Raw genomic sequence first — 23743 nt, 5'->3', positions numbered from 1 at the left:
TTTTTTTAAAGATTTTATTTATTTATTTGACAGAGAGAGAGACAGTGAGAGAGGGAACACAAGCAGAGGAGGAGTAGGAGAGGGAGAAGCAGGCTTCCCACCAAGCTGGGAGCCTGATGCGGGGCTCGATCCCAGGACCCTGAGATCATGATCTGAGCTGAAGGCAGACGCTTAACGACTGAGCCACCCAGGCGCCCCTGATTTTTTTTTTTTTTTAATTAAAAGAAAAGAGAAGATAGTGGGAAGGTGCTACTGTAGTTTCCTCGGGAAAGTTTCTCTGATGGAGAGGTATTTAAATGGAAATCCAAAGGATACGCCAATCATAGAAAAACAAAAGAAAAGACCATTCAAGATAGAGTGAATATGGGGCAGGTGGTGAAGGCCCTGAGGCAGGAAGAGATTAAAAGGTATTAGCAATGAAGAGAAGATTAGAACTTCTAATGAATTAGGGAGAGAGTTGCAAGAGATTGGGTTGGAGAAGAAGGCAGGGACCTTTATATAGGACATTATGAGTTGTGAAAAGTCCTTTAAATTTTATTCCATGTGCAATAGTAAGCCACTCAAAGTTAAGAAGTATGATAGGATAGATTCGTGTTTTTATTTATTTTTATTTTTTAAAGATTTTATTTACTCATGAGAGACAGAGAGACAGAGAGGCAAAGGCAGGGAGAGAAACAGGCTCCCCAAGGAGCAGGGAGCCCGATGTGGGACTCGATCCTAGGACCCTGGGATCACGACATGAGATGAAGGCAGACACTTAACCCACTGAGCCACCCAGGTGCCCCAGATTCATGTTTTTAAATGATTACTTTGGCTGGTATATCAAGAATGGAATGGAAAAGGAGAAGAGGGAAAGAAGAGTGAAGACAAGGAAAAGGCCTGATAGAACTGTTCCACGTCATCTCAGTAAGAAATGATGATAGTTCCTCCTACAATGGAAGCATAAGAAAGGAAGGACAGTAGATTGTGGCGGTATTAAATTATGTCCACAAATTCTTTGACACTTCTTCCAAAATATGGAGCTTAATTCCCTTCCCTCAAGTGGGGTCAGGTCATAGTGGCTCGCTTTAACAAACAGAATATGGGAGAAATGACATTCTATCACACTGGCCTGCAACAAGGCACTGTGGCTTCCTTTTGCTTCCTCTCTGAGCCCGTTGCTCTTGGAGGAAGCCAGGGCCCATGCCAAGAGGATACACAAGCAGCCCTATGGGAGCTCTATGTTGTGAGCAACAGAGGCCTCCCACTATCTGCTAGCAGCCATACTTGCCAGCCGTATCTGTGATTGAGCCAACTTGAAAGTACATCCTCTAGCCCCAGAAAACCCCCAAACACTGCAGCCCCAGGTAACATGTGACTGCAACTTCCTGAAGGATGTTGAGTCAGGAACACCCAGCTAAGCTGCTCTCAAATTCCTGAGGACAAAACACAACACAGCCCCACAAAACAAAAAACCTACATGAGACAATAAATGTTTACTACTGCTTTATGGAAGGGGGGGGGAGTTAAGTATGACCCTAGTATGCTTCTAATAATCCGGATATTATCTTTGTGGAGGGAAGGGATGGCTTACATAGTTCTGCCTAGGGAGAAACTATACTCAAACATGCACACACATTTAAAACACTGGGATTATTGGGGTGCCTGGGTGGCTCAGGCGTTAAGCATCTGCCTTCAGCTCAGGTCATGATCCCAGGGTCCTGGGATCGAGCCCCGCATCGGGCTCCCTGCTCAGCAGGAAGCCTGCTTCTCCCTCTCCCACTCCTCCTGCTTGTGTTCTCTCCCTCGCTGTGTCTCTCTCTGTCAAATAAATAAATAAATAAAAAATAAAAAAAAGAAACACTGGGATTATTATGATAATAGCACTGGATGGCTAAAAACAGAAACAAGATTGCATTTTAACAGATCAGTGAACAAAAAGGCACTGCAAAAAATGTTAAAGATAAGGTGCTGAAACCAAGGAAACTCACAAGTCATGTTTGTAAGAGCCAACTGGGCTCCCTCAGACTTTAAGAATGGTTTCTACGTTAAATCTCACACAACTACTCAGCACTCTGTCGAAATATGATGTGCTTAGAGGACCTCAGGTCATAACAACATTCTGTGCCAGGCTTTCTTTGTTCCAGGCTCCATTGAGAGGTTAGTCTGGCTCCTTCATGTCACTCACTGTGTGATATTCTGCATAGGGACGGACAGGTAAGTAAGAAGACAGGTGATCTTACAAAGCCTTTGAACATCATTAAATTGAATCATAAAGGTAGTAGTGCTGTTACATGCCTTAGCCCACAAATGATTTATACAAACTTTTACATAGTACATGAGGTAAAAAATTCCAGTAAGTATTTCCATATATGAAAAACAATGCATGAAGAAAACCTGATCACACAATAAATATGATTTGTCTGAATCAATATGACCAGGATACATCAGATATATCATGTGGGGGAATTATAACATCTGTTTTGGGGGAGCTGGAAGATTTCATCTTTCTATATTAGCATTTCCCAAAATGAGGGATGCATAACCCTGGTATGAGAGGTAATTTTTAGATTGTACAGAGATAAGGCATTTAATAATATTGACTCACTTAAGAATAAATTCACTCCTCTTTCAATTAATTCTCTGAATTTTTCTGATTAAAGAAGAAAGTCTCAGTTGATGCCAGCATATCTTAAAAACTTGTCAAATATTTGACAGTTGTATTTTTGTGGGAAAATATCAGGACTCAGAATTAGAGTATTCTGAGGACAATTCAGGCTTTAACACATTGGGTTCCATAATATTGATTTCTGTTTTTTCACTTATAACAAGTGATATTGCTGTGATAAAGTTATTTTAAGTATCAAATTTAGTTAATAAATATTGAAATAAATAATAACACAATCAGTATACAGATTGGACAAAAATAGATGATCAAATTTTGGATAGCACGGGCTTAGAAAGCATATTTGGGCTCCAGTCATATTTTACTTAATGCAGAATCTCGGGTGCAAAGTGAGACAGACTTACTTAAAGTTATAAAACTATAAAGGGGCAAATATGATTCTAGAATCTTGAGTTTCTATTACATTAACATAAAAAAAGTAAAGACCAAAATTTAAGAGCAATTTCTTTTTGTGTGTGAGGGTTTTTTTTTATGTGTTCAAGAGTGTTTTATTTTTTTTTAAATATTGAGATATAATTGACATATAACATTGTATTTGTTTAAGGTGTCCAACATAATGATTTTATACATGTATATATTGTAAAATGGTTACTACAGTAAGTGGTAACTACCTATCATTCATTATCGTACAGGGACTTTTTTTTTTTTTCCAAAGGTGATTTCAAATTACTGAACAAAACATATCTTTATTTACTTTTTAAAAATATTTTACTGAACTGGGGATCAATTTAGATAATATGAAATCATAAACAATTATGAAGTACAATTGACTGACAATCCCCTTTTCTCTCTCCTTATCTTTAATGGAATGGAATAGAGCAAGTAGATAAAATCATAAAGGAGATGCAAGAAATCTAGAGTATCCACTTCAAATTTGGCTATGTTTCTAATTAGATAAACATTACATTAAAACCAAGTTTTTGGGCACCTGGGTGGCTCAGTTGGTTAGGCGACTGCCTTCGGCTGAGGTCATGATCCTGGAGTCCCGGGATCGAGTCCCACATCGGGCTCCCTGCTCAGCGGGGAGTCTGCTTCTCCCTCTGACCCTCCTCCCTCTCGTGCTCTCTGTCTCTCATTCTCTCTCTCGCAAATAAATAAAATCTTAAAAAAAAAAAAAAGTTTTTGTACAAATATCATACCACTGGGGAGAAAAGATTTCCCAAACAGGATGTCCAAGAATTCTTTTGAAGAGTAAAAAGAGGAGAGGAGAGAATTCGTTTTCACTTGACAATTTTTATATTGCATAGATCACTTGTGTGCAACTCATATTTGGCAGCCTTATCAGTAGTTCATAACTTCTCAGTAAAATTCTATAGAGGATATCACATCAAGTTCTGGCAAAAACTGTTGACCCATGCAAATGCTGCTGCATTTTTGTTATTTACTCTTTTGCTCTGAGAAGTGGATTTATTTTGGTTTGGTTTTGTTCTTTGAATTATTATAATTCCCAGGAGGAAGGTGGTATTTTATTCCAAGAACAAGATTGTTGAGTGAATTTCACTCTCTCCTTTAAAAGAAGCACAGAGGCACCTAGGTGGCTAGGTGGGTTGAGCTTTGCCTTAGGCTCAGGTCCTGATCCTGGGGTCCTGGGTTCAAGCCCCTGCATGGGGCTCCCTGCTCAGCAGGGAGCCGGCTTCTCCCTCTCCCTCTGCCCACCCTGACCCCACTCCTGCTCTGTCTCTCTCAAATAAATAAAATCTTAAAAAAAAGCACAAATACAAAGCATGTACCATATTTGAGTATATGAATGCATTAACTTAGTTTTAAACAAGTAAATTAAAACTTTACTCATTTCAAATCAGAGGGAGGTGAACAGTTGGGAGTTTAAAAGCGTGCTTAAAGACAATTTCATTAGTTTTACAGCTGTATTCTAAGCTAAGATATAATCTGAGAAAGCAAAGGAAGATAGGAGGAAGAAAGCACAAACCCAGAGTAGGTCAGAGGGGGAGACAAGGAACAGTACCATAAGGAGTGGAGGAAAAAACAAGGTGACAACTCAAAAGGAAAGAAAATGGGGGAACTATACCTCCTTGGAAAGAAAGCAGAGATCATGATTCTTTGGCTACATACCAGAAATAAAGCAACTTCGGGAAGTAACATCTGCAGAGTTTAATTTGGTCTTCTCCATCATAATGCAGCTAGCGTGTCAGTAACTAAGGAGGAAGCTGATGAAGGGCTAAGTGGCACATGGGCTGGGGGGACAGACAGGTGTTTATGGACAGGAGACTATAAAACCAAGAGTGCTGCTCCAGATGGAACCTGGTAAAGACTGAGGCTGATGTTGACCAGAACAGGGTAGGAGGAAATATCCGGTATTAGTGAAGCCATACCTTGTGATCTTCTACCACTTCCTTAATCTGATTTAGTTGTCCCTTCTTTTACTTTAAGATATTTATTTATTTATTTATTTATTTATTTATTTATTTATTTGACAGAGAGATAGAGAGGGAGAGTGAGAGAGAAAGAGAGAGAACATAATCACAAGCAGGGGGAGCAACAGAGGGAGAGGGAGAAGCAGATTCCCTGCTGAGCGGGGAGCCCTGACACTGGGCTCGATCCCAGGACTCTGGAATCATGAACTGAGCTGAAAGCAGACACTTAACTGACTGACCACCCAGGTGCCCCATGATTTAGTTGTCCCTTCTATAATGCCACATTAGGGCTACTCTGAGCCCAATATTATTTATATAATATTCAAAGCATTTAGATGAGAGGGAAGAGGATAGTAATTATTACTGTTATTATTACTATTATAATCATCATTATCATCAGTAATGAAAAAGCAACCTAGGACTCTAAGTCATGTTTCAGTGGTAAGAAATGTGAAAAATCAGGTAAAGTAACAATGATTAACAGTTAATGATAAAGTATTACATGTATGATATAGCATGCTCTTCCATTTCTAAAATTCTCTGATTCAAATATTAGCAGATTGACCAATAGGGTAAAGATACAGTAAAAAAAATGCTTATATATATTTGTGTCCACATGGCTATATAAAGAACAAGATACAAGTTTATCCTTAAAATAATATAATCACATAAGAGAGATAGTTATCAATCCTGTTTTCCTCCTCCTTCCCTACCTATGAATGAGGCTGTGACCTGCCCCTTTTTTAGTCAACTGTAGAACGAAACTAAACAACAACACTTTGACCTTCCTTACTTAGTTTTATTCATGACAGGCCAAAGGCATGCCTGACTTCAGCATTCTCTCATTCCCTTTCATGTCACTGTTTTCTTTCTTCTTTATTTATACTATGTAATTCAGAATCCACTGAGGGTAAAGTAAATTTAAGTGTTTTGCGTGCATTAGGGCTCAGTGAGAAAAAGGAAGAAGGTCATGCCCCTTTATTATTAATAAATGACTGTGACATTATTATCATATCCTGATTATAGGCCAGACACTGTACTAAATATTTTAAGTCTCCTTTGTCAGAGAATTAGGTATTTCCTCAAGTAACTTGTTAACCACACTCGGAGAAAGATTTTGAACCCAGATTTATCTCGGATCCAGGTCCATGATCTTATCCACTATAGGCTTGTACCAAGGAAGTGTCTTATGAAATTTAACAATATGGTTCATTGAGAACACTGTATTTTGCCTGGAATTCTCACTTAAATCTGTCAGGACATATTCATTTGAAATAAATTGTTTCAGCACACAAGATTATAAACTCTTCAAATCCAACATAGATGGATACATACATAGATGTATGCCCAACACGTGTCAGTACACGGAAGATAGTAGATGTTTAGTGAATTGTTATTACATAGGTGAATAAATTAATAAATAAAACATGTGTAAATATTTTCAAAAGAATCAGAAGTTCTAACGTTAAGAACCTAATCTCTTTTCCAAATTTATTTGCCACTATATCAAAAGACGACACGGTATTGTCTGTCAGCCAAGTTACCTAAAACCACTCTCAGGTGGGAAAACAGCTGAGAAAGCCAATCTTAAACTTTTATCCAAAACATCCTTAATAATAAAATTCCATGGCCATTTACATAGAATTTAGACATGTTAGGAATGTGATGGAAACACAGCTATCAAGTCCAAGTCCAATCAGGAAAAATTTTGATAAAAGTCAATCAAACATTCCCAAAATTTGATCCTTGCTCTGAAAGCAATGAGCCATGTGAATGTGGGGAAATGAGTTAATCTTTTTGCTCTTTTGTTTTCTCATCTGCCCAAAGAGAAAGGGACTAGATAACAGCACAACTTTGGCAATTTGTGAATCTCTGATTGCTAAAGTAACATATTTGCTGCAAGGGATTGTCAGGTCAACTACTAGACTCATCTTCAAAGTTCCTTAGAAAAGAGTTATGCTTTCTTCTGTACCTCATGTTTATCCTGACTTATTTTGACATTTGTTTCCACATCAACAAGCAGGATGCATTTCTAGGTGTGTTAATTACTTTCCGGTATAGATGTCAATTGAGTGGAAGCAATATAGCTGACACCAGGGAGTTTACATTGATTTTTGTTTCTTCTTACTTAAGTAGTTCAAACAACATGCATGTTGCTGCATTCATACTTTTTAAATAATCTATTTGACATCATACATTTATCATATACTTTGTCAGTGAAATGGCCTTTCCCCTTTTTGCCATACCCATTTGTATATGTCGCATAAATACACTCATTTGGATGTATGAGTAAAATTTTATTGTAACACAACCACACTCATTTCTATGATTGTATAAATATACCTTTTTTATGTACGTGTAAAGTTTTATTGAAACACAGCCACACATACTTGTATTATGTTTGGTTACTTTAGTACTGCAAGGGCAGACTTGAGTAGTTACAACAAAGATTATATGGTCCCCAAACCTAAAATATTTACTTTTGGGAGAAAGGTAAAAAGGTTTGCTGACACCTGACCTAAAAGAAACCTGAGACATCTTCCAGAGTAGTGTATCCAGTAAAAAGAGAATACAAATTATATAGGTAATCTTAAATTTGCTAGTAGCCATATTTAATTATTTTTTTAAAGATTTATTTATTTATTTGAGAGAGAGAGTACGTAAGCAAGCAAGCAGGGGAGGGGCAGGGGGAAAGAGTATCCCAAGCAGACTCCATGTTGAGTGCAGAGCCCAAATCAGGGTTAGATCTCATGACTCCGAGATCATGACCTGAGCTGAAACCAAGAGTAGGACACTTAACTGACTGAGATACCCAGTGTCCCTGGTAGCCACATTTAAAAAATGCAATTTATGAACCATGAGAGACGATGGACTCTGAAAAACAAACTGAGGGTTCTAGAGGGGAGGGGAGTGGGAGGATGGGTTAGCCTGGTGGTGGGTATTGAGGAGGGCACATTCTGCATGGAGCACTGGGTGTTATGCACAAACAATGAATCATGGAACACTACATCAAAAACTAGTGATGTAATGTATGGTGATTAACATAATAATAAAAAAATAAAATAAAAATAAAAAATGCAATTTATTTAAATAAAAAAAGGAAACAAAACAAAAAAAATAGTTCACCCATTTCTCCTCTTTCTGCCTTCCCTTTTTGAATCAAAACTATTTACAAAGCTTTGGCTTGGGATATAATCCTCAGGTAGGGGGAAGTTTAATCACAAACTCAGTATGGATTCTTAATTTTAGCCACCAGGGGGTTTAGCACAGACAGGCAGGAAACAAGGAAACGTTCTGCTTCCTAGAGATGCCAGTATGGGACAAAATTGATAACAATGCTCATCCTGCTTCCTCAAGATCACCCTTATACACAGATGGTCTCCTTCCCTCTCCATTAGTATCCCCCTCTCTTGTTTTCATAGAGGAATCCAGTATCACACCTCAGGTGAATAAAAGTCACAGAGTTCACTCTCACAAGGAGGTTTATGCTTTTCTTTTTCCTCTTATTATAGGATCTGCATTTTGGGTGTGGGCTAGAGAGAGATGAAACCCCCAATGTCCATAAAACACACTGCCTTAATGGAGCAGTGGAAGACAGATTGAGATTAGAGTTTGGAAACTTGGATTCTGATTATGCTACTAATTATCTGGGTGTCTTCGGCCAAACCAGTTAACTTGTCTAAAATACGGGAGTTAGGATAGGTCTACATTCCTGTTATCCTGTTAATTATGTATAAGGGAAGTTGGCACTGAATAATGCTGAGTTCCTGACAAGATAGGCTTTCTCAGTAAAATGTAATATTTAATAAGATTTCAAAAAGGTTTAGTTTTTTTCCTAAGGAGTTTTTAAAAAATTTTACTGAGATATAATTCACATGCAATATAATCCACCCTTTTAGAACGTACAATTAAATCATACTATGGGGGCGCCTGGGTGGCTCAGTTGGTTAAGCGACTGCCTTCGGCTCAGGTCATGATCCTGGAGTCCCGGGATCGAGTCCCGCATCGGGCTCCCTGCTCGGCAGGGAGTCTGCTTCTCCCTCTGACCCTCTTCCCTCTCATGCTCTCTGTCTCTCATTCTTTCTCTCTCAAATAAAAAAAAAAAAATCATACTATGGTCTGCATATTTGTTTCCCCCCCAAATTCCTATGTTGACATCCTAGCCCTGTGATGATAGGTATACAGAGAGAAGTTGGCAATCTGCCATCTGGAAGAAGGCCTTTTCCACCAGAACCTAACTGAGCTGGCAGCTTGATTTTGGACTTCTAGCACATGAAAACTGTGAGCAACAAATTTCTGTTGTTTATGAGCCACCAAGTTTGTGGGTATAGCAGCCTTACTCGACTAAGACAAGTGGTTTATAGTATATTCATAAGGTTGTGCAGGCATCACTACATAATTCCAGAGTATTTTTTCTTTTTTTTAAGATTTTACTTATTTATTTGAAAAAGAGAGAGAGGGCATGAGAGAGAGAGAGAGATCACAAGCAGGGAGGAGGGGTAGAGGGAGAAGCAGACTCTCCGCCGAGCAGGGAGCCCCATGTGGGACTCCATCCCAGGACCCTGGGATCACGACCTGAGCCAAAGGCAGACGCTTAACTAACTGAGCCACCCAGGCGCCTAAATCCAGAGTATTTTCATCATCCTACAGAAACCCTACACCCAATAGCAGTCACTCTGTGTCTTCTCCTACACCCCATTCTGGGCAACCCTAATCCACTTGCTGTCTCTTTGGATTTTTGTGTTTTGTATACCTCATATAAATGAATTAATATAACATATGGCCTTTTGTGTCTGGCTTCTTTCACTTAGAATATTTCAAGAGTTTATCCATGTTGTGATATCAGTATGTCATTCCTTTTTATGACTGAATTATACTCCACTATATGGGTATCACATTTTGTTCATCTATTCATCAACTAATGGACATTTGGGTTATTCCCTCTTTTTGACTATTCTGACTGCTGTGAACATTTTTGTACAAATTACTTCTGGTCAATGTGATTTGCAGGTTCCTGTAAAAAAGCTTTTCAAAAAATCTTCTAGTCTTCAATGTTTCACTGTTTTTGCCGGATGTAAGAAGACTTCGATATTCTTTCTTCTATAAAAGCACCTTGGAGGGACTGTGATAAATAAAACATTTACCCTATTCTTTAAGTCAAAAGTTTAAAAAATTTACATTTTATACCTCTCCTCTCTACACCTGTTCCCCTAATCAACTTCCCTTCAGCCTCAGGGCTACCAGCTTGAGTTTCTACTTCTACAAAGACAAGAAAAAGAAGGAAATTATTCTCAACTATAGTTATAAACTAAGGAATAATTGGTTCCTACATCTTTTATGGTATTGCTATACAATAGAACCATAATGTGAGGCACATACATAATTAACATTTTTGTAGTACCTACATAAAAAGAAAAAATAAACAAACTGGCAATATTCATGTTTTGTTTAGCCCCATGTATTCATTTCAACATGTAACTGGTATAAAAATTACTAGAGGTATTTTATATGTTTTCTTTGTACTAGGTTCCAACATCGCAGGGCAGACACAAAAAGAAGGTGATGTGAAGGTAGAGGCAGAGATTGAAGTGATGCATCTACAAGGCAAGGAATGCCAAGGATTGCTGCCATAAGCAGAAGCTAGGAAGAGGCAAGGAGGGATTCTTCCCTAGCACCTTCAGAGTGAGCACAGCCCTGCCAACATCTTGATTTCAGACTTCCAGCCTCAAGACCTGTGAGAGAGTAAATTTCTGTTGTTCTTAGCCACTTACTTTGTAGTAATTTGTTACAGCTGCCCTAGGAAACTACTACAGATTCTGGGAAGTGTTTCGACTAGCCACATTTCAAGTGCTCATAGCTAACTGTGGCTACTTTCAGCACGAATTTAAAAGCTTTAGAGGGGTCTTCTGTGGCCTTTTGCCAAACATCGCTATAGAAAAAGAGAACGTTAGACATAAATCTCAATTCAGATCTGAAGGGGTGAGTCATCTCCCCTGGAATTCTTTCTTTCCAAAACAAAACAATCTGTTATCTACCTTAAGGGAAAAGATTCTTGATTACTCTAAGAAGACAAAACAACCTGACAATCCACTAGAGGTTGTGCAAAATATCCAAACTTTTTTTTCTTTTATTTCTCTAAGCACAGAACTCAGACCTAATGATAATATGTACATTATTGTTTGCCAAAAAGATCATTAATTATACTGTATTTGTAGGCTTAAGGGACATATTTCTATTTTCCACTTTCTCAAGATTCTACCACATAGCTCCATTTCCCTTTAAAATTAAAGAAAAACATCTTTTCTGCATTCATTACATCACAAAACAGATCAAGAGCACAGGCCAATATCACACCTGTTAGTGGTTCACAGGCAGTGAAACAAGGCTTAGCAGAAAAAGTAAATTATTTCAGTACTCAGGACACCTCTTCAACATAAAAAGCCCTTACTTTATATTATCAGGTATTCAGTAAGGTGCTCCAAAAGTCACACAAGTAAAAATGTAGCATATATACTAGGGGGAAAAGTAAATCACTAGATTATGAATCACAAAACTTAGATTCCAGCTTTGACATTAATGCCAGACGTATAACACTTACCACTCAGATTCCCATATGTAAAATTGGGATAATGACAACTCCTGCCTTACCTGCCTCTCAAGAGCATTTAGTACAGTTCTCAAGCATTCAAAAGCATCAGAATCTTACAGATGGCTTATTAAAACACACACTGAGGGATGCATTTCCACAAATTCTGATTCGGTAGGTTTGGGCTGGGCCCCAGGAATCTGCATTTCTGATACGTTACCAGGTGATTCTGTTGCTGCTGGTCCATGGACTACTTTTGGAGAACTACAGGTTTATAGTATTTTACAAGATGGTGAGCTCTCTGAGGACAGGTACCAGGTGTCATTAGATATCATACCATCACAGTTAAAGGCTCAGGCTTTGGAGCTGTATAGACTCATTCAAATACTGCTTTGATTCCTTAGTCAGATCATAACCCCTGATTTAGGAAATGGGTTCTTGTCAGGTTGAATGGGATAACTGCACTCAAGAATGTGATGCTGTATCTGGCACAGATATGCTCAATAAATTTTCACTCATTATTACTGTAGTTGCCTCTAGCCCCTAACAGCCTTGCTAAACAGACTGTTCAGCAAATATTTCATAGTTAACAAGTGCTAAACAAATTAAGGGTGTTATTACAGTAGTGTGGGGCAACATCCTCATCAAACCCTGTTTATCATATAGATGAAGTATCTGGTTGACATCACCAGTGGGAGTTTAGGGGGAGAGAGGAATAGAAGAATGTGGCTCACCACGGTCTTTGCTCTAGTACATTCCATCCCAGTTCATTAGGGGCTGTTATGTGCACCTTTCTTTATCTGAGTTGCTTGTTTGTCTTGTTGTTGTTGTTGTTGTTTGTAAAATGTATTTTGAAAATCTTTCATCACTTTGAACCACCAGATCCTTCTATCTTTAGAAACCTTATCTCTTTGCAACTTGATAAGTTTCTGGAAGTCCCATCACAGAAACCTTCCCAGCTCCTTCCCAGTGCCAGTTCCCCAGACAGATGGCTCGAGTTGGCAACTGCCCTCGGTGTCTTCCTTCTAGGAGGCAGACCCTAAATGTTGTGGCTGCTGTACAAGTAAACAGATGCCCACATGTTTGTTGCTGCTGGTGATGATGGTAATAACGGCACTAAGCCAGACACCTTCCTGAGCGCTCCACACGTAGAAGTTTAATCAAATTGGGTATTTATTTTTCATCGGTATTCTTCATTATTATTATATCACTATCTTAAAGATGAGGTCAATTGGCAACAATGTGCTATAAAGTCTGCTATACAATCTTCAGCCACTGAAGAAGGGCAGACACCAGGGTGCTAAGAAGTGGATGCTGGAGGCACCATCATCATCACCCCCACCAGTGCCAAGAGGACAGGGACTATGTTTCACTTAGAACCAAACTACATTCTGAGAACGAGCACAGTGCAATGCTTAGCACTGGCAGATCCTCAGATGTATGTTGAATGACTCAGGGAAAAACAGCTCACATGAAATGGTGCTGGCTAAGTATCAGACACTGTGGTGAGTATGAAGAACATATACATGATTTCAATCCTCATAAACACCCAAATGAAGTAAATACACTTATTCTGTCCATTTTATAGATGGTGGGAAAAGCCACCTAAGACAGGGAGATAAAATAGCTGGATCACACAGCCTTTAAGTGGTTGACCTATCCATGTCATTTCAAAGCCCCTGCTCTTAACTACCAGCACTGCGGGGTCTCCAGGTCACATTACTGACAATGTCTGAGATGCCACAGGCTATTCTTCCACCTACCATCCTCAAGCTCTGGGGTTAATCCCATATTTCAACAGGCAACTATTACCAAGTGGATATGAAATGCATGGTAATGTTTAGATTTTCACCTGTTTTTCTCCCTTCTTCCTACTATGTTTCATTCAACAGAATTCATTTTTTTTTTTTTTTGTAGATAACATGTCCTAGACTCTATCAGTAAGGGAATTTTATTTATAGTTAAGACATCCAGCTTGGCTGAGCATATCTAATGAAGCCATTAATGCTTTTGCTTCAGGAGAGGTCTTAAATTGAATGTTTCTAATAACTCTTGGGTTGTAGGACTGTTACTATATGTCCATGCCTATAGGGATATAAAACTGCTGCCAGTTTCTCTGTTTACCTCAACATCATCTTCATTACTGATGATTATTTTCCCACCATGAAATGTCCTTAAGTACTTAAATTGATATTCAAAAGGAGTTTTCCAGTTGCCGTTTATTATTTTCTGGGCATACTTCTTCCCATTCTTTTCCTGAATTTTCATCACTGGAGTCACTGCTTTTTAATCTAGTTATTAGCTCTCTTCTTGCTAAATCTTTCTACTGCTTTGGCTTCATTTCATGGCCATGGTTAGAAGACAGCACAGAGGAAATAGAAAACCCATTCATTGGCTTCAGTCAGCATGACTACAAATGCACTGCAAGCCAGTTTCTTAGAAAGAGAAACCATAAAATAAGAGGTCACTACAGGACTATGCTTTGAAATAACCATATGAAAACTGACATTTATTCAAACCTTTTTTGAACTTAATTTTATACTTGTAACTTCTGCAAGAGCAGAGTCAGTACTAGGCTTAATATCTGTCTAGAACTGTTAATTATGTGAATGTTGCCCATTCTTCTGTTTATTCTGGAAAAAAAATATGAGAATGTTGAGAACTGAAATACTGTACTGACTGTACTGTAAGGACAAGCTCTGAAACTAACTTCAGTGTGCTTTCCATTCTTGGGGAGCTATAGGAGCATCATGAAGAAGGGAAGATGTTCTTGGGATGATCCTGAACTTTGCTGGAATATTCTGATTAAGTGGAAAGATTAGGCTTATTGAGTTCTATTAGCACTATCAATAACTACTGGAAGTTGCTAGTGTGTATTTGTGTTCTCCAACCCTGGAATAAGCTAAAACCATAGACAGCCTAGTTTAGTCTTAGTGATAAGAGATTTCCTGAGCGTAAAAATCCCTTCTGAAGACCACTGAATATTCTCTCCAAATACTCTGATTGCAGGTATTGGCCTTTGGCTTGTATTTTTTTTTACTGTCATAGATTCAAGCTATATCCCTGTGATTAACTGTTCAACCCAGGGCCCTTCCTTGCTCCACATTTTGTGCACACTCACCGATCCTAGAATATGTCTCTCTTGAATTATACAGGACCTTTACTCCACTGTCCACCCTCAGATGCAGCTGTAACAATGGCATGTATTTTGTGAACAAGTCAACAAAATGCTTGCATTTGGAAAGGATGCACTTTCTCAAAAAGAGATAATTGCTGAAGTTGGTAAACTGCACCACAGAGATGGGAATAAATTTAGCCTCCCTGAAAACCAAGATCAACTGAGAATACATCAAAACATACACTTTTTTCACTCATTCACAGAGGGTATTCAAATGTCTTCACGCCTCTTGCTGCATATGAACATATGGACCAGCCACTTTACTCTTTCTTTCAAATTCTGCCAATGTGAACAGAATCAGTAACACATGGTAAGGCATAGGATCTACGTAAAACTTCATATTAGTTGAACAAAATTTTAAGCTTAGCTCAACATTCTCAGAATATATATATATATCTCAAACCATGTGTATAGCTAAAGCCATAAATTTCTGAGTTGAAAAAGGACTTTAGGAACAATCTGTTTAATAGCTTCATTGTACAGAGGTGTAAAGTGAATCCCAGAGGGGTAATTATGACTTGCCCAGTATCTGGCTAATCATGCAATTAGTAAACAGTAAAAACAATGAAAGAGTTGGTTAATAGTAAAATATTATCTGGTTGCAGGACCTAGATAACACTCAACATGTACCCATATAAAGGCACGTGTACATGCACTCATATAAGTAACTGCATACATATACCTATATGGATATACATCATAGCACGTCAATCATCTCTGTCAAAACTATGTTTCCTGTCTGGCTTCTTCCTAATTACTGACATGACTAATACTGGGTGGCTGCTCTACTATTAATTGGTGTGTATATATTTTTGATTTGGATTCCCCCAAAAGCAGAGTGTGAGGGAAGGATTTGGAAACAGCTAGTTTATTTGGGAGATGATCCTAGGAAGCAGGGGTGAACTACTGTGGGCAACTGAGATTCAGTCTTTTCTGGGGATCTGTAAGGAACTGTGTAGAATGTGCCTAATAACTGTCCTCCTAAATGACAGGAGGCTGTGGTATTTACTACTTCTCCTCATACCTCACTGGTCAAGGAATGTAGCAGAGAAGAGTGACCTTCTCATAGCTCCCCTTGCTTGTAACTTTAGACAAAGACTGGAGGCAGAAAAACACACAGGGGGCACAATGCACCCAGCAGTAGCTGAAGTAAGAAAGGGGCAAAGTGGTGTTATACCAAGAACCTCTAGAGTTTAAGGCACATAAACCAATTCTCATACTTTACCTATTTAAACCTAATATATGTATATATTTTCATTATACTTTATATATTATACTTCATTATACTTTATACATATACATTATATATACATATATGTATATATTTTCATATATACATATATTAGGTTTAAATATATATACCTATTTTATATGTTTAAATATAAATATATACCTATTTACATATATATGTTTAAATATATACTTATTTACCTATATATATGTATGTATGTGTGTGTGTAAAATAAAAATTTGTATGGATTAGCTTCAGAGGTGGCTACTTCCCTCCCTTAACACAAAGGTGACTATAGTCGGCCTTGGGTTCATAATCCACCTTAAAATTGAAGACTGTTCTCTCTCTTTCTCTCTCTCTCATATCTGGCCAGTATGCAGCATGCACTCATTTGAAATATATTTATTTAATTATTGTATGGCATTGTTCACTAGGCATTTTGAAGATGCTGGGGATATAGCAGTGATCTAGAAAATACCTGCCTGAATAAAGCTTCAATTTAATGGGTAAAGGCATTTAGTATAAAGACAAATAAAATATATAGTTATTCATATTTGATAAGAAACCTAGAGAAAAATAAAATAAGAGGGGTATAGAATGTTGGTGAAAGAAAATATTGCTATTTTCACTAATATTAATTTGTTTATTATTGTCAAGAAAAGCCAATTAAGTGGCATTTAAGCACTGATCCAAATAAGGTTAGAGGGTAAGTGACAGGGACATTTAGTGGAAGAAAATTCTTGGCAAAAGGAAGACTTAGTACAGAGACCCCCCAACATTTAGTGTATTGGCGATGTGTATAATAACAAAGAAAAACCAAGCACTTGAAATAAACTTTGTAAACCAGCAGACCAGGAACTGCATCTCTAGCCTGAAGACCATTTTGGTCTGTCTTGTGCAGCCTTTTTATTTTCATTTTTAAAATTAATTTGAATTGGTTGGCAATGTTAAAAAAAAATTAGGAGGTTTATGCATAAAAGTGTTGAAGAACTGGAAGACCTAGCACAAAGGACTAGAGCTGGGCACTGGTTGCTAATTTAGTGGGACGTGTTTTCTCCAGTTTTCCACCATCACCAGCATCCTATATTGTATGGAGGAGTCACTATTCCTTGAAGAATGTTTCACTCATTTGTTAGCTTCCTTGTTCGTTCAGGTAGCAGAGTTTTGTGATCCCTGGTTTAAATTCACTAAGAGGCAGGATAATAAAACCAATTTTGTAGAGACTGGACTTTCAGACTACTCCTTTTTTTTTTTTTAATTGTTGTCAGAGATTAAGTCTAGTATTTGGCAAAAGAAAAGAATATTTCCATTGTACCATGAATTACTAACCAATACCCTTAAATAATTAGCAGAACTTTCAAGATCTATATCTTGCAGGAGCAGTCTGCTTATACATTTGGATCTTCTATCTTATTTAGGAAAAGGCCCATTTGAGATCCACTAATTATGGTAAACATAAGAGACACAAATATTTTCCTTGCCAAAAACTTACCATGAAATCTACGACTAAGAAAGTATAGGAAAGGAAAAAAAATGAGAAGCTAAAGCAGTTAAAGAAATCTGTTCAAAATTCAGAGTGCTGAGTGCTATATAAATTAATGAAATCAAGACAAACAGCAAGAAAACAAAAACATTAATTAAAGCTCGACTTTACCTACACTGGTAAGGAGGCATATGGTAAGGGAATATTAATGCCATGTGAAACACTTCACAAAAAAGGCTCACCAAAGCAATCAATATACTGACTGATTCCCTACAAAAAGCTAACTGAATAAAAAAAGATACAGGTACTCATCTTCACTGAGAATTCCAAGTTTTTCAAAATACAACTGAGAAGATTAATGTCTTCCTTGATTTTCAACTCTTTAATTTCTTGACATTTAGCACACTGGGTTAAATAAATAAGCACATTGCTGTAGTCAAATACTGAGAAATCAATTCACTGCTTCAAGCTTTAAAGAATATGTTCATCCCAGAATATGAGAAGTTAGAACCAGACTGACTCAGTTGATGCCTTTTTAGGAGGCTCAAGGTACATGTAAAGACTGGAGAAAAGCAACTGAGGCACAAAGCCTAATGTACATTTCTGGGGGCAGGGTGGGTAATGACAAGATTTAGGCTCTGACCAGATGAAGGAGAAAAGTGATAAAGCTAAAACAGGTGTCTAGACGCCAAAATGTCCATAATCAGGGAATGGTGAGGATGTTCATGAAGGCAAGAGGTTCAGAATTTAAAGGTAGGGCATTATAAAGCTTATGAGTGGATGACGGTTTGCATTTAGAAAAACATAGTAAGAATGAAAACCAAAATTTCAAGAATAAATTTGTAAGCATGAACTGGACAAATCAACAATATAGCTAAAGGACTATATTATAATGATCAAAACTATGGATTCTGGAGTTAGTCTGCTTGAGTCTAAAACTTAACAGTTTCATCACTTACTGGTTTGGTGACTATGGGTAAGTTTCTTAACTTCTTGATGCTTCAGTAATGACATTAATAATAATAATGATGCAAATAAAAATAAATAGTTAATACCGACTTCTTAGTGGTCATGATATAAGTAAATGAGCTAAAGTACAAGAGCTTAACATAGTGCCTGGCATGGAATAAGTGACCTGTATATGTTAGGATTACCACTGCTACCTTTAATTGTATACCAATTAGAAATAATCTGTTCTATCAAGCTTTCAATTTATATAGCTATAGAACTCAGCAAATAGAGCTTTAAGGGAGCAGTAATTTTGTCTATCCTGCTCAGGATCATATTCCCAGATACTAGCACAAACCTGGTTCTTTGCAAGGTACTCAGTAACATTATTTGAATGAAGTCATGAATCAAAGTAATGGTGACCTGAAAGTCATTTTTATTTTATTTTATAAAAATGCAAATATATTCCAGGTGTCCCTCTTGGACTCAATACTCTGAATAACAAAGCAGGTCAACTAGACTTACTTCAAAAAGGCCTGGAAAGATGCCCACCATCCCAACCTGAAAACCAATTCTCAGCACATGTTGGCTTAAGTTGCATCAACATTTGCATTATGTATGTCAACTGCTAGGCTCATATCTTCCAGAAAACTGAGAAAGTAATAAACAGCGTGTCTGAACTTTTCAAAGCCCTTGTCTACTAGTTGACCATTGGTATATGGTAAAAAAAAACTCTTGTCTTTTTAGTTACTGTCTTCTGCTAACTATAGGTGTATCAAAATGTAAAAGAAAGAGACTTACTATCAAAAGATGGAGCAATATTAACAAAGATATTGAAAGAGCTACCCAAATAAACTTCCATCCGCTGACAACAAAGTAGGTGATACTCAAGACTATATTATCGGTTTTATTGCCCAATATCTTTGTGCAATTGATCAGTGGGATGAGCAAAAATAACAACTTTCAAACTAAATAATGGCTCAAAGAACTCTAAAAGGACTGGATAGGCAGGTGAAACATCAATATCTAGCTTTGGATACAGTACCATGAAAAGAGCCACTAAAAGACCATCAGGAAAGTATATTTAACAGTGTCAGCAAATGCTAGTCGTAGTAATGTGCACTCTTTCGATTTTATCATTGCCATCTAAAGTGAAGGCCCACTTTTGAATTAGTGTGAAATACAGTGGCATTTTTAAATCAAAAAGGTTTTAAATGACACTCTACCTGCAAGGCACAACATGAATGACTGCAGTACCAGCAGTTCCCATGGCAACCTCATCTTCAGTTTCCGAGGTCAAAGGAGTTTCAAGTCCAAGAACAAGTGAATAGAACCGCTGCTTCTTTTAAGTTTTGTTCAACCTTTAATCTGTGGGAAAGAAGAGACATTACAATGAGATTTGCAGATACTTCTCCTTGTGGCCTCTGCAAATTTGTTTTTACCTGAATACAAATAAAACTCACTTGTGGAAAAGTGCTATTAAAGAAGAGAAAAGTATGTTAAATTATGAATATGAAGCAAAGAAGCTGCCTTTCCTTTCCTTCCAAATAATACTTGGGCAGGGAATGGAACTGGTGTGTCCCTGTGGCTACTGAGTGAAAGAAAGAACAGCTCTGATTAGATATAAACCAAAGGCAGGGGAATGGATTTTTTTTTTTTAATAAGGTCCTACCCAATCCCTTAGTCTCCAGTCCCTGTTCTTATTTATTTTCCAATTAATAATACACTAAAAACGTCAACATGGAAAAAATCCCAAGTTTTAGAATGGAGTTACACGTGGTGAAATTATAACTACTCTATCAATTTAAACATTTTTTCCTTACTCTGTGTTTCATCTCTAGAATCCAATAAAATGTGCAGCTCCAGTGCCTACTGGGAGAAATCTTACTATCTATGAGTAGCTGACTACTAGGTTCTTTTGGACAAATACAGAACATGATTAAAAACAGTAATTTTTCGGGCGCCTGGGTGGCTCAGTCGTTAAGTGTCTGCCTTCAGCTCAGGTCATGATCCCAGGGTCCTGGGATCGAGCCCTGCATCAGGCTCCCTGCTCCACAGGAAGCCTGCTTCTCCCTCTCCCACTCCCCCTGCTTGTGTTCCCTCTTCGCGCTGTCTCTCTCTCTCTGTCAAATAAATAAATAAAATTAAAAAAGAAAAACAAACAGTAATTCTTCCATTATCCAGAAATCTTTAAAATAGGAGAACTTTGGGCGCCTGGGTGGCTCAGTTGGTTAAGCCACTGCCTTCAACTCAGGTCATGATCCTGGAGTCCCGGGATCGAGTCCCGCATCGGGCTCCCTGCTTGCTCAGCGGGGAGCCTGCTTCGCCCTCTGACCCTCCCCCCTCTCATGCTCTCTCTCTCTATCTCATTCTCTCTCTCAAATAAATAAATAAAATCTTTAAAAATAAATAAATAAAAAATAAAAAATAAAAAATAAAATAGGAGAACTTTGTTGTAAAGAAAGGGGCTGTATTCCAAAGGCTACAAAGCAAGTGAATGAGTGAAGTAGGCGGACAAACGGGTCACTCTGGAGAACACAATCAATGTCCTGGTGGGCTAAGGAGCGGGTGGGTGCTCCTTAGCTCAAGCTGATGGCTAACATAGGGGGCACAGACCCAGGGTTGCAAGACAACCTACAACTTTTCAAAGAAAGTTTTTAAATATTATTGTATTTTTGAAAATCTACCAAGTTTTAAATATTGGAAATCAGTTCAAAATATTTTCTTAAACAATGTATGAACCAAACAATGTCAAATTAACGTCAGGTGCCAAAGGTCTGCACCATGACGTTAGTAAAACAGAACTAGGACTGCACTTGCTCTCATCTACCCACCCCTTCTCCCTCCATACTGCCAGCAAGCCATGTATTCATGCATAGATGGGGCACCTTTTGCTTTCCAGACACTAGGTGAGGCACTGGACCTGCCAAAACGCAGACAACCAGGTCTAGCCTAAAGGATCTCCTACTCCTATAGGGGCAGTTACCCACACTTCATAAAACTGCAATACAATATGCCATTGTGAAGGAAGGAAGAGACTTTCTGGCCTGGGAGATGTCATAAAGGAGAAGAGTTCCCACTGCATTTAAAGGATGAGCAGGATGCCACCTATTTATCACTTAGTCAAAGGAGAAAGCTAGGAAACTGGGAGACTTAAAGCTAGGAAACTGGGAGACTCAAATTCTCTTTACAATTCTGGCTATAACTAGTTGCATGGTACTGGGTATTTACCCGATCCTCCCTCCTTCTTAAGATTGTTTCAAGGATACCTTCTTGTTAAGTAAATGAAACCTCTTTTAAAACTATACAGTGCCATACAAATGCTAGATATTATTACTGTACATCCAATATTTTTATCCTGATAATAACCTGGGGTTTCTCATCTCACTCCTACTTATAAGGAAAACACTGTGACGGAACACAGGCTCACATGAAAACATGGAATAACACAAGCTCATTAATCAAGGGCTCTTAGCATTAATTTATACTGTGTGGTCACTGAGAAGCCTTTACGCCTACCAGGAAGCTAATAAAGGTGAAGAACCATCATTAGAGAACTCATCTTTCTTTTGTGCTATTAAATAGCTCAGTTTCTGATAAAGCTAGACTAATATGTTGTGAAGACAAAAGGGACTCTTAACTTCTGATCTGCTGATGTAGCTGAAAGTAGGCAGCATTTCTAATTGGATATGTTCAGATACTTTTCTAACATGCATGGTGATTAGACCATTTTAGATAAACAGGATGTGCTGATCAATGAAAACTATTAATGTCTTAAGCAAATGATCAGGGTATTAATAATTAATTCTGTGAGGGAAATGTCATCTCAGACCTGGGGATTGATCTACAATGTTAAGCAATTTCTTGAAGCAATTAAAATTAGCTTAGGAAATGTATCCAATTTCATGATAAAGATTTAATTCATGATATGATGCTATTTACAGTGTATGTTAAGAGCTGTAGATTTTTAAGGATGAAGGAATTCAAGAACCTTACTGGCACTTATTTACATTCAGGTAAGGTAAGGTTCACCTCTACTAATCAGAAATAATGGGGTCGTTGATAGTAATTTGTCTAGTGGGCAGTTGTAGTCAGAGAACCAGGTTTTCTGTATGGAGCTGAAGATTCATGAATCTCATGTGGGATCATGGTGCAAGATACAAAGTTTCATAATTTCAGTGTTTCTACTAAAGCCAGAAAGAAAGCTCCAGGATGAGCCAAGAGTTATGGTGGTAATAGATCTCCCCTGCAGCTCAGAGCTCTCCCTGGTTTATCCTAAGGTGGCTATAGTAAAAGATAGTGTACTCAGCACTAACTTTGAGACCTTGTCCAAGAATTAGACTCGTAAATCCTAGAGAGGAGGCCACACAAAGAAAGAGGACTTGGTTGCTTTCTCTGGCTGAGCCAGAAGAAGATTAACTGAGAACTCTCAGAATATTTTTACACAATGCTAAACAGAGCAAAACTCCTCTAGCCTCTAACCCTTCGAACAATTTTGATATTCTGATATTAATAGTAATACTAAAGACCTCCCTATAAAGTACTTAAGAAAAAGCAGGATTCATGGGACGCCTGGGTGGCTCAGTCAGTTAAGCTTCTGCCTTCAGCTCAGGTCATGATCCAGGGTCCTGGGATCAAGTCCTGCATCGGGCTCCTTGCTCAGCAGGGAGTCTGCTTCCCCCTCTGCCTGCCACTCCCCCTGCTTGTGCTCTCTCTCTCTGACAAATAAATAAATAAATAAAATCTTTAAAAAAAAAAAAAAAGAAAAGAAAGGAAAAAGCAGGATTCAGTTCTCCCTTAAGAGTCCTGATTTCCAAGAACCTACATGCAGGATCTGATCATATCATTATTTGATTTAGAACTCTGCTAAATTAAAATGCTGCTGGTATCCAAGTAGCTCTAATTCAGCTTAACAAATAAGTAGATTTGCTTATTGTGCAACAGGAACAAACAGTACATGGTGCTGGGTGTGCAGAGGTAATAGGGTTAAGGGCCCTGTCCTCAAGGAGCTCACTGTTGGCTTGACAAGCAAGGGGACTAAAGCAGTCATTGTAATTCAGTTCAAGGAGTGTAAAAAAGTCTATTGAGTACAAGGTGTTGAGGATGTAAAAGAACATCATCTAACTGAATTGGGGATAGGGCAGTGGGGCAGGGGCTTCAAGAAAGCTCTCCAATGGCCCTAAACAGTTGATCTGAGTTTAAAGGATAAATAAGAGGGAGGAAGGAAATTCTAAGCCAAGGGGATAAGGAAAACACAGACATGAAGCTGAGAACTTAAGA

At 38.0% G+C, this 23743-nt stretch overlaps 1 protein-coding gene across 1 annotated transcript in view; it reads right to left on the bottom strand.

Moving 5' to 3' along the window:
* Nucleotides 1-23743, bottom strand: part of LOC102734275 (contactin-4) — an 805863-nt gene that overhangs the window by 382218 nt on the left and 399902 nt on the right. The window contains exon 3 of the mRNA XM_081805865.1: nt 19690-19831. Within this exon, the coding sequence (XP_081661991.1) occupies nt 19690-19744 (55 nt within the window). The 5' untranslated portion in view covers nt 19745-19831. The remainder of the gene's footprint in view (nt 1-19689; nt 19832-23743) is intronic.

This window comes from Leptonychotes weddellii, chromosome 1, assembly GCF_054177405.1.
Source record: "Leptonychotes weddellii isolate Sample4059 chromosome 1, ASM5417740v2, whole genome shotgun sequence".
Taxonomy (NCBI): domain Eukaryota; kingdom Metazoa; phylum Chordata; class Mammalia; order Carnivora; family Phocidae; genus Leptonychotes; species Leptonychotes weddellii.
This window is presented reverse-complemented; position numbering and strand designations above follow the sequence as displayed.